Source organism: Harpia harpyja, chromosome 18 (genome assembly GCF_026419915.1).
Source record: "Harpia harpyja isolate bHarHar1 chromosome 18, bHarHar1 primary haplotype, whole genome shotgun sequence".
In the NCBI taxonomy this organism is placed as follows: Eukaryota; Metazoa; Chordata; class Aves; order Accipitriformes; family Accipitridae; genus Harpia; species Harpia harpyja.
In genome coordinates, this window is record NC_068957.1 from 17,959,763 (window position 1) to 17,977,845 (window position 18,083).

The 18,083-nt window shown below is 38.4% G+C and overlaps 1 protein-coding gene across 1 annotated transcript; it reads left to right on the top strand.

The window, feature by feature from the left end:
• The first annotated feature begins 2,355 nt into the window (after nucleotides 1-2,355).
• HTATSF1 (HIV-1 Tat specific factor 1) lies at nucleotides 2,356-18,043 on the top strand. Its single transcript, XM_052813254.1, has 9 exons — nucleotides 2,356-2,651; nucleotides 6,516-6,720; nucleotides 7,043-7,090; nucleotides 8,280-8,434; nucleotides 9,493-9,656; nucleotides 11,305-11,404; nucleotides 12,488-12,577; nucleotides 13,072-13,209; nucleotides 13,612-18,043. The coding sequence occupies exons 1-9, from the start codon at nucleotides 2,484-2,486 to the stop codon at nucleotides 13,894-13,896; spliced, it is 1,353 nt and encodes a 450-aa protein (XP_052669214.1). The 5' UTR covers nucleotides 2,356-2,483; the 3' UTR covers nucleotides 13,897-18,043.
• Nucleotides 18,044-18,083: the final 40 nt, after the last annotated feature.

An 18,083-nucleotide genomic window follows, 5' to 3' on the forward strand; every position in this document is an offset into this window, starting at 1 on the left:
ATGATGAGTTTCCAGCTGAATCAGCTCCCTGAGCTGGCTCACTGGGCTGTCTTTACTGTAGTGGAAAAGAACAGATGGTGGCGACATGGTAAGAAGCGGTGCTGCAGTAGCTGCCATCACGCATGCTGTTATCTGCTGAATGTGTGAGGGAATTTGAGGTAGTTTGTCCTCTTAGCACATTACATTAAAGTGTGCAGACCAGGTTTACCATGCACTAACCCTGCTGCACACAAGCATGCTCTCACTTCCATCAGATTGAGATTAAATTTGGATCTCCTACTCCCCAGGACAGTGTCCCAATTACTTGCTGTAGGCAGATCTTCCCACTAGGGAAATCTGTACTGTGTAGGCTCAGACTTCACTACATTTACTCAGGTTATGAATGTAAAAAACTCTGCCAAAATCAAATAAGAACTTTAAGACTTAAATTGTATCGTTCTTACAATGTTTAAGGCTATGATTATCTTACTTCCAAACATATATCCAATTCCAATTTTTATAAGTAAGCGCAGTTTATGTTAAGCCTCTCATGCTCCTCACCAAAACCCAACCTATTTGAGAGCTAATACAAATGTCTCCTAAGCTGCCAGTTCATAAGTGATCACAAAACAATCTTTGGACAACTATTGTAATAGCCCTGCCAAGAGAAAATTCTTGAAGCATGAAAGATGTCATTAACTAGGCTGGATGTTCTTTGTGTAACAGCCAAAGGTTGCTAGAAGTCTATATTTATATCCTCAGCAATTTCATCTGACTGGCTGGTCAGCCAGTTAGCTGATGTTGGCTTCTCCCTACAGAGCTTCACAAGCTCAGGATTGTGTCTTTGATTTTATTATCATTCCAGTCTGTATGACAGTAGAGATATATTTGTTCCTGGAATACTCATTTCCAGAAAACTTCTGTACTGAGTATCATTTTCATTTCTGAGTGGAAAGATTGCTTTGCCACTGGCAACCAGCCACTGCCAGCTTCGATGGGGCTGTTCAGCTAAATTTTATTTAAAACATGTGCACTGTTTTAATACCTGGGGTTTATAGCTCTAGGTTAAATTTTGCAAAACCTAAACAGTGTTCTTCTTCATCCTCTAAATAAAAATACTTCTAAATACATACTTGAACAATCAAATTTGGTTTTGATGTAATGCTATCTGGATTACACTGTGAAAACCACTAGATGGCACTGAATGAAGGTCTTTTAAAAGAACTGACTCGAATGAAAAAAATTTATTTAAAATATTTAAGTACCCACAGATAGAGTACTATACTGATTAATAACTAATTGCAGACTTCATTAATGCAAACCAATTCAAAAATTTGAAGACAAGCCTCATAGCTTGCATTGTACCAACATATCAACCCTTTCTGAAGGGAGCGCAACAGCTGTAGCTGGACACCCTCAGCCTGTCACACCCCTGTCCTGTGGAAAGCAGATACTTGTGCTGCCTGGGTAGACCCGAACAGCAGCCCCTTCTCCCCAGGAGGCTCAATCGTTCAAACCATTTGCACCAGAAACCTGTGCCAAAGAAGGAGCAAGAACCCATGTGTTTTTTTGACATTTAGTAAGCTATTTTCGTCTCACCTACCTCTTTTTGTTTTTGTCTTTGCCTCTAGTAGGATATGAAAACAGACTTTCAGTGTCAGTGACAGATGATGGCTACCTAGTGGCACTGCACCAGAACTGACAGCAGCAGCTTGACAGTTCAGTGCTGTCCAAGGCACAATAGGGTAAAGTACTGCAGGAGGAAGTACTTCCAGTGCTTCATGCCCCTTAGCAGGCTTTTATCATATAACTGCTACAGTTTCCATGCAAGGCCCATCTAGGCACGGCTCCCAGCCCACAGCAGGCCCAGAAGGGTCTTCAAGCCTAGGGCCTCAGGGCCAGCCGCCCTCATCCCAAGGCCCTGCCGGCGTTGAAACAGAGCTGCAGCCTAAGGGAAAGGGGCAAGGCCGGTCTGGAGCAGCGAGGAGAGCGACTGCCTTTGCCCCAGGCCGGCCCGAGCCCCGGCGTCCTCAAGCTGCGCCATCCCTGCAGGCCTCGGCCCGCCCAGAGGCGGGAAAACAGGCCCCGCCCCCTGCCGTGCGGCCCCAAGCGCCCAGCCCTCTCCAGGAAGAGGCCTCCCTCCTTCCCATTGGCTTCGCCGCTCTCCACGTGATCAGCCAGCCGGCGGCTCAGTGGCTGCGGCGTGAATAGGGACGGGAGGTGGGGAAAAACAACCCGTACGCGACCGAGGGGTCACTTCCGCTCCTGCGCGCTGCGGGGCTCTGGGTCGGTCACCGGCCGCGTGAGGCGGAGAGGGTCCGCGCGTGCCCGCCCGCCGCTCCCGGCTGCGCGTGCCCGCGTGCTGCCGGCTCCGCCGCTGAGAGGAGAGGGGCGGGGCGGGGCGAGCGGGCGCCTCAGGCGGCGGCGGCGGCGTCGTGGGTGCCTAGGCCCGGTGCGGGCGTCTCCCCCACCCCACCCCGCCCAGGCCCGCCGAACGGGCCAGGATGAGCGGTGAGGACGGGAACGAGGAGTTCTACCGGCAGCTGCAGCTCCAGCAGCAGTACGAGGCCGAGCCCGGCGGTGAGGGCGAGTCCGACCCCTTCACCTACGTGGACCCGGCCGATGGGGCCGCCTACGAGTGGGACCGGGAGAAGAAGGCCTGGTTCCCCAAGGTGGGTGCGGGGCGGGCCTCGGCGCTACCTGACGACGGCCGGGCGGCCGGGCCCGCCCGGTGTCCCGTTTCCCGTTGTGAGGAGCGGCCTCCTCGCCTGGCCGCGGCCCTCCGTGGGGGAGCCTCGGGGGGTGTCTTTCCGTGGGGGCGCGGGGCGGCTCTTTCCCCCTTGGCGTACCGAAGTTTCCCCGAGGAAGGGTGAGAATGAAAAGCAGTTGATGTTGGGCCTCTTCGCCACGGAGGTGTCTGGCTTGTCTGGATTCGGCCAAATAGATGTCTGCTGCAACGTCTCTGTAGTACTGAAACGCTCTTTTTTACAGGCGAGACCACGGCAGCTGGCATTGTCTCCATCTGTAACCTTACCGGCTGCTTTCTGCTTTTTTGTTGCGAAGAGCTGTAGGTTGGCTTTTCTGCTTGGCTGTGAATCTGTAGAACTGCTCGGGCCTGGCATGAAGTCACAGTTGTATTTATGGATCTTAACGAATCGGTGCTGCCTTTGACATGTTTAGGTTTCTTTATCGCAGTAGCTGTGTGTTGTCTTTCTGTTGGCAGTGAAGAAGTGATCTAGTCTGTTAAGAGGTCTAGATAAAAATGGAGTAGTATATCCTTCTTTTACTATTATCTGAAAACGATGCATGTGTAAAGATGTCTTGTTCCCTCTCCTTAGATCTTGGAAATGCACTTGAAAATTAAGTGTATTGACTTAGAGGCATTCCACAGAATAGATTACAGTTTTTCACCTTGGCTTTTTTTATTAAATACTTCAAGTATAAAAAATGAACTTGCTATAACAACATGGTTCTTCAAGGTGAGAGAGTACATAGATTTAATGTGTTGAGCCAGTTACTGATCTGCAAGTGAAATAGTAGTTTTGTTGCTATAGAACAGTGAATGAGGGCAATTACTTAATTTAGAAGTATTAAGACATTTTGTAGCATATGCTTGATAAATGTAATGTGCCAGTTCTTATTTCTGACTCTGAATTCATTGCAATTCAGAGAATCTGAGTGAGAATGAAGCCTGTAGTGCCAAGTTTATATGTGTGTAAACCTAGTAAGGTGTCCATGTAGCAGATGGCTTACGGAGGGGTGAAAACATGTGAAAAATCCAGAGTCACAAAGTGGAGCAGTGGAGAACTGAGTATCCCTGGCTCCCTGTGGAGTGCTATATCCAGTAAGCACAGTAACTTCTAACAGGGTTCTTGTTTTTTCTCACAGTTCCTTCCCCTCTTTCTCACCTCTTTTTTTGAATTTACCTGTCCTTCTCAGGAGCATTGGTCTTTCCTAAATGCCTTTCTTATCTCAAATTTCTGTGTTGGAGAGGAGATAACATTAAGGGTTGGACAGATTATACAGGAACAGCAAAGTTCATTAGTAAATATTATGTATAGTAGAAGTTGGTAAAGAATCATCGTGAAGCGCTGTGTGTCATAGATAGGTCACCACGCTAGATACCGTAATGTCTCAGGTTACTTCATTTTGCTGATGATTATTCAACAGAATGTTGTATCAAAATAGATTTAAGAGACTGCAGGAGCCAGAAGTTGTAGTTCTTTCTCCACTCCGTGAGCAGTAATAAAATTCCTTATCTCTGTTCTCTGACAAAAGATTAAAATATTCTGACTGGTCTAAGTAATTGTCATCTACAGACTAGTATTGCACTGCTACTCTACTTTGGGAATAGAGTGTTTGCTGAACTTCTACTAAAGCATATTTCAAAGCAGTGCGAAAAGTTAATGATATTAACTGTCAACATTCCTCAGAAAAATTTGGAGACAGTCAAATATTTAATAAAAGCGATTGCAGCCTCGTGGATTATTTAATGATTTTTATTTCCATGGTACTATGTTGATGGATACCAACTTTTTGTAGTCCTTCACAGACATAGCACAAAATCGCATGTTGAATTCATCTGCCTTCCTTCATCACTTGCTATGAAAAAACAGATGGATGTCTTCTGCAAGCGTAGGGTTTCTGTTCTTCATTTGGTTAATCTATTCCTTTCCATTTCAGTGTGACCAGTAGTTAATTACATGCTAGCATGTCCTGAAGTATTGTATTTCTTTTCCTATAAGCTTCATTGCCCCAAACTGTACAACTGTCTGGGCGTGGAGGTAGAACTGATCTCTTTCTGTGATGTTCTCCACCAGAACTGGATTGAAGCCCCAAGTAAAAAATTCTGTGAGTGCTTGTTTTCCATGCAGGCATGGTGTGAGATAAGTTCCAGTAAAAGCCTTTATACTTGTATAAATTCCTTTATGCTTGCAAAAACACATTTTAAATTGGAGTAGTTGTAATGGTATATATGGTAGGATGATAGCATATTAGGGAAAAAAAGTCTTTGTTATTGACTGGCAAAATTTCACATTCCGTGGTAAGTAATTTGCTAAGAATAAAATTAGATTTACATGAGAATGTGGTTCCCCCTGAAGTTGAAAAATAATGCAGGAAGGTGGCTAGTTGTTGCAGGTTTAATCACTGAATTATCAGTAGGTTCTCTGATGAAAGAGAGTAATATTGTTCACCAGAAAGTTTAGAAGCTTCTTAATTCCCTGGATTTCATCAACTGTGAAACTAAGGATTTGATAAGATTGCTAGTGTCAAATATAATGAACCTGATTAGAACGGAGTCTCCTCTTCTTCGCTAAAGGTGGTTGTACTCTTCCTTTCTCTTGACATTGTGTTATGTCATGTCTGTAAGAGCAGCCACTTACATTCCTGATTGAGGTGTGTTGCAAATCTTGTTTAGTGTAGGAGCTATTTCATGCTAAACTTTGAAGTTATATGGGGTTCCACAGCATCTTGCGTTATTCATGATAAGCCTGTTGCTGTCAATTCTGCATTTTTGATTTGTCATAATAAAAAGTTAGAGTTGAAACATCAAGCTTCAAATCACTATGAAAGATATGAGATTGCATTATTATCATTGGCACTTACTACTGTCTCTTGTGCTGCTCTCTTACAATAGCTTAATGACATTAAGTTTTGTACCCTTTTGAATACAGATGAAGCAAGTGCAGCACAGGTCAGAGATAAAATTTTCAAAGGTTAAGGCGTAGTTTTGGAAATAAATAATTTCAGAGTGTGTAACTTCAGAAAATACTTCATAGTGCAGTGATGCTAGCAAAATCAGCTATGATGTATTATCTCTTTGCATGTTATTGCTAGTGGCTAGTATTAAAATTTACCTGGCTGGAAATACGGGGTGTAATTTATAGGGGTTTTTTTTGTTTTGGTCTCTAAAAGATAGTAGCCAATCTTATATTTTACCCAAATATAGTCTCTCTCTAGGAAAGAGCAAGCTAATTATTTATCTATTAGTAGGATATAAAGTAGAGTGTATGGCCTTATAAACAGTGTGCTAAGATACATCTCTGTCTAAGTGCAATATTTATTGTCTATCAACACAAATATATGTAATCTCTGAAAATGTTTCTGTGAAAAGGCAGATGCCTACAAATGTCAGCCATTTACCATCTGTGGATAAGTTGTTGGCTTACCTTCAGTGTCACTTTATCTCTTCAACACAGTCAGGAGCGCTTAGTTTCTGTCCTTCAGGCAAGTCCAATTTATGTGGAAAGCAGAAAGCTTTGCTTGAAAAAAGGCAGAACTTGTGAAAAGTTTGTTTAAAAACTTCTTGTGCTGTATGGAATTAGTATGTTAATATAGTTCAGGTAATGTCTGAACTGATGGTTCTTCTTGTGCGTATGGCTTTTAAAACTGTTTTTCAATCATCTTTGTAAATACTGTTATTTTCTGTGTTGCTGGATTAGAAAATGTCCATCATCTAACTAACATTAGAACACTTTCAAACCTGAATTTGTAGTTCTCAAAATCTTGGATTAATTTTCCTAATTTCCTTTCAGATAACAGAAGATTTCCTGGCAACGTATCATGCCAACTATGGCTTCCATGCAGATGATAAAGACAGTTCATCTGCTTCCGGCACAGCAACTGAAAGTAAGCAACCAGTAAGTTCTAAGACATCAGGAACACAACCATCAGCAAATGAGAAAGGACCACAACAAACAGATCCAAAACAAAAAGCGGAGAAACGGAAGCTTGAGCCAGGTAAGTGACAAAGGGTTTCCCTCTGTGTAGGCTGCAACCTCTATAGTACTGAGTGGAAACTGGCAATTGTTCAGTGTTACCATGTACAGCAAAGGTATGGGTTGTTCTGAAAATTGCCGGAATGGTTTTAAAATTGTATGGTACTTCATAGGTATCCTCCTAAGTCCATATACAAGGTGGAAAAAAAGGCAAATTAAGGCATGTTCAGAGCTTTTTCCCATGAGCAAGCAAAAATTCTTAGAAATCTGATGGAATGTGAACATCAGTGTATGTTCCCATGTTTAATATATTGCCATAACTGCATTAAAACTCTTGTTTTTAGGATGGTTTCATGTTGAAGAAGACAGAAACACAAATGTTTATGTGACTGGTAAGTAATACTGTTTATTTATCTACTTTGAGCTGAAGATGGTAAAAGAAACTTGTTATGTGTCTCGCTGACTTCGAGTATTATCTGTTCAGTCTGCCACTTGCAAGCTACTTAACGGTATGTTCCTGACTGCATAATGTCTTTCTGACCTTTAAATTGCAGATGTGGGAAAGTAATATAAGGGGCATATTCCATGCTTTTATGTTTTAAATGTGATGTTCTGTGAGCTGTCAGCCATGTCACTAAGTTTTTTTTAAGTAAGCTACAGCCAAGAAAAACAATTTCTGCGAGCTCCTAAGGAATAGGATAATGAGAACAAGTTTATAATAAGGTAGTGCATTGACTATATACATCACTTAATAGTTTAATCTTCAATTTTTATTTGATTTTATAAATACATAATTAAATTCTTAGATAAGAAAGAGAGGAAACAGTAAGTACAAAAAAAATAGCTGGGAATAGAATGAGCAACTAATGGGGAAGCTCAAATGAAACTATCTGTGCATTTATTATGGTATTTCTCTACCTGTTTTGGATGTCAGGGTGTTATCTTTAGGTGCATATACAAAGGTACATTTAGTGGTTCTGAGCAGTGACAGAAATGCACACACTTGAATTCTCAAAAATCTTCATCCAGGCCAAACTAGCATGGAACATTCATGTAACTTTCTCCTCCATTTTGTTTTTTTTTTTCTTGTCCTCAATTCAAAGTTCAGACTTTAAAAACTCCATATGTTATCAGTTGCTATTTTGTCAAATTTGTGGGTGGAGAGAATAGTCACCTGTTTATAGGTTGGGTTTTTTTTTGTCTCCAATCCCTAGAGGTGCAGTGGCACTTAAAACTTCGGCAGGATAGTTACATCTGCATAGACCATTGTGTCCACTGCAATGTCGGTATCATGTGTAGCACTAAAGCTCTAGGTCTGCGTATTCGGGAGCGCAAAGATGTTGCTGTATGTTACACCTATTAAAAAGCAAAAAGGATTTTCAAAATATTGGTATGAAGTAAAGTTTAAAAGGAAGTATCAAAAATATTGGTCCCAAGGGCAGTGGTTTGTTACGATGTATGTAAAATTTCATCCTTAAGTTTGATATCTTTCATTTAAAGAAACACTGTGGGTTTTTTGTTCTAATGAGGTTAAAAAAAAATGGAACATACTTAAGCCTTCTGTTTTAATTTATTTTGCAGGTTTACCTCCAGACATTACAAAAGATGAATTTATACAAGTCATGTCAAAATGTGGTATCATTATGCGAGATCCTCAGACAGAAGAACACAAAATCAAACTGTATAAAGATAAGGAAGGAAATCTTAAAGGAGATGGCCTCTGTTGCTATCTAAAGGTCAGTGGTGCACTGAAACACAGTTTTCCTTCCCATTGAAGATACTTGTGGCCACTGTTTTCAGAATCCTATTCAGAAGATTATTGAAATATCTAAAGTATAACTTAGAATTTAGGTGTCTGTTTTAGAGATTTATTCCAGAAACACCCCCTTACCTGCTTGTGCACCTCATTCGGTTCCTCTTATCCACCTCCACCCTCCCCCTGAAAATGTCCATAATACCTGGTGAACATGTCTCTACATGTTCCTTTCTGTCTTGGCTGCCAGTGATTATGGGGTAAAATGGGGGACCTCTTCACCTTTTTCTTTGAAAATATGCCACAGTGTGGCCAAGAATAGAAAAATAATGAGATGGGAAGGAACATACGGTAGTCCTGTATTTCCAGCTTTTAGTTGAGAAGTGGTTAGGTTCAGAACTGTTCTTGTCTTCTATATTAACCTATAAAAGTTTAGGCTGCAGTACTATTTCCTTCATGTGTTTCACTTGCGAATCATTTGCAAAGTTAGTGCTTGCAAGTGCAATCTGCTTTAATTCTGCAAGAAGCACCAGGCAGTACTAAATCAACTGCTTTGTAGTCTATACTAGTTTTGTAATTTTGGTAGTTAGGGCTGTTTAGTGCAAAAGTATAAAGACAGTCTCCGCTTGAAAGGACTTTTAGGAAAATGTTAAAAATTGCTTAAGAGCCTCAACATCTGCTGTTCTTGGAAAAGTGATACAAGCTTTATAGAAAACCAGCCCCCTGAAATTTTTTGATTTTTGCTTTTAAATTCATCAGCTTGCTTGACCATTGCGGATTATTTTCTATGACATACTTGAATGAAGTGTATGCCATTGCTTTTGGGAGCATTAATCTGCAATAACAGTGGTGAAGAAATACTGGGTTTTGATTAAGAAAGCATTGCCAGCTGTTTGTCAAGAGACTTGGAAGAGATATGGCATTATGGTTTTCTGTGAAAGGGAATTGATTCTTAGCACAATGTTCTTAATTAAATGTTATTGGAATAATTTGACTGTACCATGTGCTTTAAAGCTTGTGCTCTGTTTTATCTTCAAATAGAGAGAATCAGTTCAACTTGCATTGAGACTTCTGGATGAGGCAGAAATTAGAGGCTATAAATTGCATGTTGAAGTTGCAAAGTTTCAACTGAAGGGGGAGTATGATGCAAGCAAGAAGAAGAAGAAATGTAAAGACTACAAGAAGAAGTTGTCTCAACAGCAGAAGTTTGTATTTTTTATTTCAGTAAAATATTGTTTGAATTCTGAGTGCTATTAGTAAAACACTGCTTTCTTTCAAATGCAATTCTAAGAGTTACGCAAAAAATTGAAGTCTTACCTGACAGTGAAATAGCTTTAATACACATTTGGAGGGGAAGAACTCCTAAATTAAATGTTGACATAATGAACTTCTTTGTGATTGACACATTAAAATAATACATAGGGAACCAAGGTCCTTTCAGATGTAGCAGAAAATATTACAACTCTGGGGAGATGAAAGACTTTTTTTTTTTTTTTTTTTTTTTTTCTCAGTGTGTGAGAGTGTGCAAGTCCTGTCATGATATCTAGGCTTACTTTTATAAGGTAATAACACTCTGGCTGTCCGCATGTTGTTTGTACCATACTTCGCTAGTTGCAAAGGGCAAGAGATGCTAGCTTCCATAGGACCAAATACTAAAATATCGCTGTAGATTCCCCCAGACATGTCTCTCTGGTATAAAATATACTGGTTTTTTAATTGTACCTAGATTCATTGCTTTTGTCACTTAAAAATTGTTTTTCTGCATTTTGGAACCAGGAAGAGGCAGATTAAAGAAGAAAGAAGTTTGAGTATATAGGACTTAATATTTTCATGGAAGCAGCATTCCACTAAACATTTTAAATAGTAATGCAGAGGGAGCAAAGGCTACTTGATATCTTATCAGTTACAAACAAAAGTAGCTTGAAATGTATCAGCATCAAAGATACAGTGCCAGTTCTTTCTGTAAGAAATCTCCAGCATGGAGAGAGAAGTATGAAAGTAATGAAATTGCATTTGACAGCAATTTCTGTGAATAAACTGACCTCAGTTGGTGTTCCTTTTGAGTTGAAGAGCATAATTTACTTGCAAAACTACCTCCATTGGAAATCCAAGTTTTCTTCAGTTAAAGTAGCAGGTACAATAAGGAACTTAAACAAGGTTCCCCCCCCTGCCCCCCCCAAATACAAGATTTTGAGATTTTACAGTGTAAGTGAATGTGTCCTTTTTTTGTAGTAGGTTATGAAGTAGGCATTTCTACGAGAAGTAGCATTTTTCGTGAGAAGGCAAAGTCATTAGAACAGATGCCCTGAGTTACATTGCTATGTTGTGGCAGTGGCTCTGTACACTGTGGAACAAAATACATCTTGCAGCAATGCTTGTGTAAGACTCAAGGTGTTCTTGCGTGCTTGTTTAAATAAAGCAGTTAAATTTAACCAAAGGGAATAGTGGATCTCCTTTTTTTACAAAATAAGTTAGGAAAAAATGGTAAAATATTGACATTTTTATTATACTTGGCAGCAGCTGGTTCCTGTATCTGAGCTGATATTAGGAAGGAATTAAAACTTAAAGATTAATTTTTCAGTGTTTAAGAAAATGCTTTGATTTTAAAAATAATTTATATTCCCTCTATGAGCATTTAAGTACCTTAAAACCTCAACTGCTTTGTAGAAGAAGTGGTAAAACTGGGTGATGATTGCATTTTTTAGAAGAATAACTTAACTCTTTGTGTCAAAATACGTGTTTTAGTTGATGGATTGCAAGAAATGCCGAATTAATGATTTTTTTTCAACAAATACTTGTAGAAACTGAAGAGAGCCGCAACAATATCTTCTTACTGTTGCTTCATTTCATTAGACAGCTGGATTGGAGGCCTGAGAAGAAAGATGGCGCAACTCGAATGCGACATGAGCGCATCGTTATTATCAGGAATATGTTTCACCCAAAGGACTTTGAGGTAGGAAGGTGCAGTTTGCTACTGTGGATTGTGCTGTTACAGTTAACATTGTCTGAACTTTCTGCCATAAGAATTTTAGCAAAATTCTAAGATGATGACAGCAAAATTAAATTTACTGTCTGGGCAGGGCTTTTTCCTGTGCCAAGCATCTGCTTAAAATTCATTCATCTATTTCCAAAAAGCAAGAAAGATGTTGGTAAAAATGTATTTTTCAAATTGGCCTTTTTCACTGTGTGTATCCTGAAAGAATTCCTTTTTGGGATGGAAGGAGGAGTAAACTAATGTCATGGTTTAACCCCAGCCAGCAACTAAGCACCACGCAGCTGCTCACTCACTTCCCCCCCAGTGGGATGGGGGAGAGAATCGGGAAAAGAAGCAAAACCCGTGGGTTGAGATAAGAACGGTTTAATAGAACAGAAAAGAAGAAACTAATAATGATAACACTAATAAAATGACAACAGCAATAATAAAAGGATTGGAATGTACAAATGATGCGCAGTGCAATTGCTCACCACCCGCCAACCGACACCCAGCTAGTCCCCGAGCAGCGATTCCCCACCCCTAGTTTCTATACTAGATGGGACGTCACATGGTGTGGAATACCCTGTTGGCCAGTTTGGGTCAGCTGCCCTGGCTCTGTCCTGTGCTAACTTCTTGTGCCCCTCCAGCTTTCTCGCTGGCTGGGCATGAGAAGCTGAAAAATCCTTGACTTTAGTCTAAACACTACTTAGCAACAACTGAAAACATCAGTGTTATCAACATTCTTCACATACTGAACTCAAAACATAGCACCATACCAGCTACTAGGAAGACAGTTAACTCTATCCCAGCTGAAACCAGGACAACTAACTACGTTAGAATGGAGAAACCAGCACAAAATAGCCTTGTTAATAAGTAGCATTTATTAAATTCAAGTAAGGGCTGTCTACCAACTCCCAAGTGGCTTTGAAAATGCAGCATAAAAACACTTAATTTATGAACTTTTAATAGACCAGCAGATGTGTTCCATTGGTGATTGAGCAGAAATAACAATGGAAGAAGTAAGGGCTTCTTTTTAGTTTATCCTATGTGATTGCATTGCAGGAGGATCCCTTAGTGCTAAATGAGATCAGAGAAGATCTGCGGACAGAGTGTGAAAAGTTTGGTCAAGTAAAGAAGGTTCTCATATTTGATGTAGGTATTTTTTACATGTTGTGTTGGCAGAATTGATGTAATGTGTAAATGTGCAAAACATTCAGGATTCTTTAAATATAAGTGGAGCATTTATTTGGTTTCTTGTGTTTATTTCATAGAAACTTGACCTAGTCTTTCAGTATTTTAAAATTAACTGTTTTGGAAATTAATTTCTAAGCACCTATCTATACCAGGCTATGTGAAGACAAACTCTAACTCTTCCTGATAACTTGGGTATGTCACAAGTTTGAAAGTTTATAAGTACGTTTATTTGTAGCTAAACTAGCTGAAACGTTTGTTTTCTGTGTTCAAAAAGTCTGTTCTGTCTACCCATAGAATAAAATGTGTAAACTTGCAAATTGAATTTTTCAGACACGATTGTGTATGATCAGGATGGAGCTATATCCTGATTGATTTTGTAACACAATCTAAAAGGTGTTGGAATGAAAACGCTATTTTGAAAACTATTAAATGAAAGTTGTCTTTCCTTACAGCGACACCCCGATGGCGTGGCTTCTGTGTCATTTAAAGAAGCAACAGAAGCTGATCTGTGCAAGCTAACTCTAAATGGAAGGTGGTTTGGTGGCCGTCAGCTCAGTGCTGAAACATGGGATGGTGTAACGGATTATCAGGTAGCCTTTCATGGTCCTATTTTATCAAATATTTCTTCCAAACTGTAAATCTGTTTTAATTTGAGAAGTGCTTGGTGTTCCTATCCTCGTACCCTCCCCCTGCGTGTTCATGCCCTATCTTGCTTCTCTTCAAAAACTGCTAGGACGTCTCCAAAAAATCATCCTTAATTATTCAATTTAGCAAAAAATTTAAAGAACCTGTTCGATGTTAAAAATTGTGCGTTGGAGATGTCAACTTAGAGGATTAGCCACTGGATATACAGATCATTAGTTCACAGTCCACAGGGCCTATAGAAGTCTTGAGATATTACTGCAATATAAATGTTTGTATAACTTTATCTGTGTAAATATTCATTTTTACAAGTATGACTTTTGTGATGTGTATAAACGTGTCTTTAATAGGTGGAGGAGACTGCAAGAGAAAGGGAAGAAAGGCTTAAAGTGTGGGGATCATTTTTAGAGGATCCTGATGCAAAGGAGCAGCAAACTACATCCGATTCAGATTCTGCAACAAGTAGTGTTAAACTGCCTGAAGGCAGACAGCCTTCAAAAGTTAATGACACATCTAAGGAGGATGTAAATGATGAAGCCCATAAGAGGGAGAATAATGGTGAGGGCATTAATGAAGACGGTGCTCCATCTACAGACAGCAGCCTGGCAGGCAGTGATGTTGAAGCAGATACATAACATCTTTAATGCTTTATGTAAGCATGGTTTTTAGGGTGATGTTTGAGTTTATCCCTTTCTTCAGGGTGACTGCAGACAATATTCTCATGAATATATGCATATTAGAATGTCATCAACTGTGTGCTTTAAAGTTTTCATTAATAGCAGTATTTAATGAGGTTCTAAAAGTTTGTATTAATTGGCTGTTCAGGTAAAGTAACTCAAGTTGCCAAGAATGCAGTAAAACTCATCAGGCTTTTTTTGTTCTAACTATGCTTGTCAGTGTTTCACTATGTAAGTGTGAAATATGTTCCAACCCTTATGTTTATGTAACTATATGTAACTTAAGTAATGCAAAGCTATTACAAGATTGGTGGATTTTACTGTTAATTTTCCTGTACCCCTTGGAACTCACTATCCTTAAAAATTATTCTTGTCCTGAGTACTTGGCTCGTTTTATGGAACAGATGCTGTGATATGTATAAGGTGTTGCTATGCATTAAGTAGCAAATGTTAAGAGTAGTACCAAGTGGCAAACTTTAAGGAAGTGGAAAACAAATAACATTGCCATAGCCAACATAAGGCAAACTGAGTGAAGACAGATTATTAGATCACAGCGTTCAGTAAATTATTTTTTTCTTCCCCTGTTTAGATCTTCTGTTGATGCTTAGATCTTCTGTTGAGGCTGGAGTTATGTCAAGGAGACTAGAAATGCATGAGCACACACATTCTAGGCCATAATTAGATAAGACTGATCTTAAACTCTCATGGTCTGTATGCAGTAGGTATGCAAAATAGGCTTTTGACTGATGTGTTGGCTTTGTTTAGTTTTTGCTTTAATATTAGAGTAAAGGTTTTTGTTTAACTTTGTTAGAATGATGAATGTGAGTTCTTGTCAACATTTTAGTTTAGCCCTACGTGCTCTTCAAAGTGGGGAGGGTCTCGCATATTTCATAAAATTTAAAGGCTTTTGGCAACTTGAACTACATTTGTTGTGCAAAAGTTAGAATACGCGAAAATACGCTTTCAAATAATACTCTTTTGTATGAAAAAAGCCAATGCTAGCCCTCTTAGAAGTATTTCCAAAAGCGAGGATTTAGAAGACATTCTAGCTTTAGATATCTTAATAAGTGGCAGGCTTTCAAAAATAACTTTGGGGGAGATGTTCTGGGCATAGTCATTCTTAATTTAGAATCCCATTATTGTGATACCTAAGGATAGAAGAATATGGGTTTAGTCACTAAACAATTAAAATGTTGGTGCTAAATTCATAGCTCACTGTTCATACGGATGGTTACTAGTGCACATTTGTAAGGAGGATTTTTTTGAATTTTTTTAATTCATATTGGATTGCAAGAAACCATAGATGCTAATTCTTATATTTCCATCCTGAAGTATTCAGAATACTCTGAAAATTGGTATTTTCAAACTTTGTGCTCTGAGATTACCATCTATATTTTTTCCAGAAGCCTATATGGTACTCGTAAATTTGTTTGGTTATTTTGTTTTGGTTTGGTTTTTTTAATATGTAATCAATATGTATGGGTGGCTATGCCAACCAGAGCATCTAAGTTAACACTTGCCACTGTGGTTATAAATGATATCTTTTTGTGACAAAATATCTGGTCTTACAACAGAGATGATATTTGGATTCTGGGTTTAAAAGTCTGGGGGCTCATTATAAGCTGGCATAACAAATTTCCAATTTTGAGTTGCATTACAAAGAAGAGCTGTAACTCTTGCCAGCTAAGATAATTTTCTCATCTTCACAAGTTTTTGAATTGTACACTTCAGCAAAACAGGTGTTTGAACAATTCAGGGAATCTGAAATACTGCCTGGTTTGTAGCTGCACGTAGTGGCATATTCAGATTACATCTCTGGGTTGTGTTGGTTCTGCCTAGTTATTTTTATTGGTAATAAGCACCACAAACCTTTGAGGGCTGGAAGATTTTGCATATGAAGAGTGTAATTTAGTGTGGTGGGTATTGCTTTCAGTGCTCCTTTTTTTTTTTCTTCCAGCTTCTAGACTCCAGGCTTTAGATCTGTTAGACTATTGTGTTTTGTTAGCTTTTATTTTTTGAGAGCCTAGTCATATAACACTCTACGCAGTTAAATCACCTGTTTTACTGTGGAATTGCAACTGATATAGGGAAACTATTGACAAATGTATAAATATTGTACAGTTCTATGAAGCCTTATCATGGTATCAAATATAAAAAATTAAGGTTAGTGTTAGTGTTTGAAAAAAAGACTTTGAAAAATAAAGAATCATTATATGTGCAGTAACCTTCCTCTCTCCAATTGATGTACAAATTTGATTGGCTTGCTTCAAAAGTCAAACATGATGTTAAGTCTTTTCACCTTTTCCGCTAGACTTCATGCTGAAGCAGAGCACCGACAAAGACTGAGACCAAATGCTTTCCTGGCTTTCCTATTAACTAGGATTCTTACAAAAATAAAAGCTGTTTTTCCATGAAAATATGTTGTTCTGAAGTGCGGCATTACACTCAAACTGGTATTTTCCTTTTGTCTACCTCTGTTATTCCCCAGTAAAATGTAAAAATATATTTTTATAAACTATTCATTGAGTTATTGAGGCATTTAATAGACTATGGAGAGGTTAATGCAGCTGTGACTTTCTTTTCAGCAGATTTTAATTGAGACCGAATTCTTTTGATGTTTTCCTTTTTTAAATGATGCAAATTTTTATAAATTAATCTGAACATAAATTAAATTTTTTCACGAAAGTTAAAATTCCTATTTTGAAGTATGATTATGAAAATCTTATAGTATAGAGCAGTAATGTTTAATACCAAATTTTAACAAACCTGAAGCTGAACAAGCTGAGTTGCTTTTTAAACTTACATTTTTTTCTGACTGAGCATCATCATAAATAAATTGGTAAGAAGTTAAGACCCCAATGCAATTTTCACTATATTTGTTCTTTTAATTAAAAGTGCTTTTTCTTAGGTTCCATTCCAGTGTTCCAGTATACTGCATGTTCCTTCATCCCTAGGCTTTTGGTGAGAGGTTTGTTTTAAGAAAAGCAGTCTCCTTCCCTCTGTATGTTACGAAAACAATAACTGGCAGCAGATTGAAACACTTTGTGGATAATCATTGTTGCTCAGTTTTGAACTAGAGAAATATCTGTTTCTACTAATTCGCTCAGTGTGACAAAATGGATGTGAAAACACTTAAATATAACAGCAGGGAAACAGTATTAACTAACTAGTACTTCAGCATAATTTGGCATAGATAATCACTTTCTTAACCTCGCAATACAAAATCAGTTGCTTAGCTTCAAGATATGTTGGTAGTTTGCTTTACAATCAAATGCTATTTAGTGGTTTGCTGGCAAGGTAATTGTACAGAGTTACAAGTATTCATCAGAGATTACATGGTTTGAGGAGCATGGCCAAGGTAGACATCTGGAAACAAAAAGCCCCAAAAGAAAAGGCACGTAAGTTGTAGCAGGTTCTTGAATGTTCATATACAGCTGTAAAGAGAGAATTAGTTTCATTTTGCATCAAAATGTTTATCTGTTTCTCCTGCTGACTTTTTTTAATTACTTTTTTTAATTGAATTTCAGTCGCTCATACAACTTACATTTTGTATAAGGATTGCAATTCACTTAAAATCATTAGTATGTTAAATGCAGTGCATTTTAGCTAAAACATGTCCTAGACATTATTCAGTTAGGGTTAATCTATTTACAATTACAAATACTTAGCTTAATTCACTTAAGAAAACTTAAAGGTATTGGATGCTTCATAGAAACCCAAACTTGCCTTTAGATTTTCCAGTAAAATCAATATCCATACCCTGACTTCTTGAACTGATAACCTAATCAAATTCTTAAAAAAACCAAAACAAACCATACCTCTAGACTTTAATTGGATTTTAAATTCTTATTTTTATTTCTGAATTTGAGGAAACATACTGCAGTATGATAAATGAATTATGTAAGTTGTGTACTTGTGTTGATTTGACTTGTGTGTATTTTAGTGCTCATTATACAAGGCTTGAAGTCTTAACTGTCAGGATACTCTGAAAGTTCTGTAAAATGTTTATAGAATTATGAAATCTTTTGCAGCAAATTGTTTTTTGCTCATTCTGTAATATGAAAGTATATTGTTAGATTAAACTTTTCAGTAAGTTGACTCGGAATTTTTCTGACAGGTTATTTTCTTTCGATAAGTTAAATTGA

Bases quoted from the DNA above. Each gene is read 5' to 3' on its own strand.
- HTATSF1 (XM_052813254.1), top strand. From the start codon at position 2,484: ATGAGCGGTGAGGACGGGAACGAGGAGTTCTACCGGCAGCTGCAGCTC. The intron at 9,657-11,304 runs GTTTGTATTTTT...TCATTTCATTAG, and splicing joins AAGTTGTCTCAACAGCAGAA to ACAGCTGGATTGGAGGCCTG. The intron at 13,210-13,611 runs GTAGCCTTTCAT...TGTCTTTAATAG, and splicing joins ATGGTGTAACGGATTATCAG to GTGGAGGAGACTGCAAGAGA.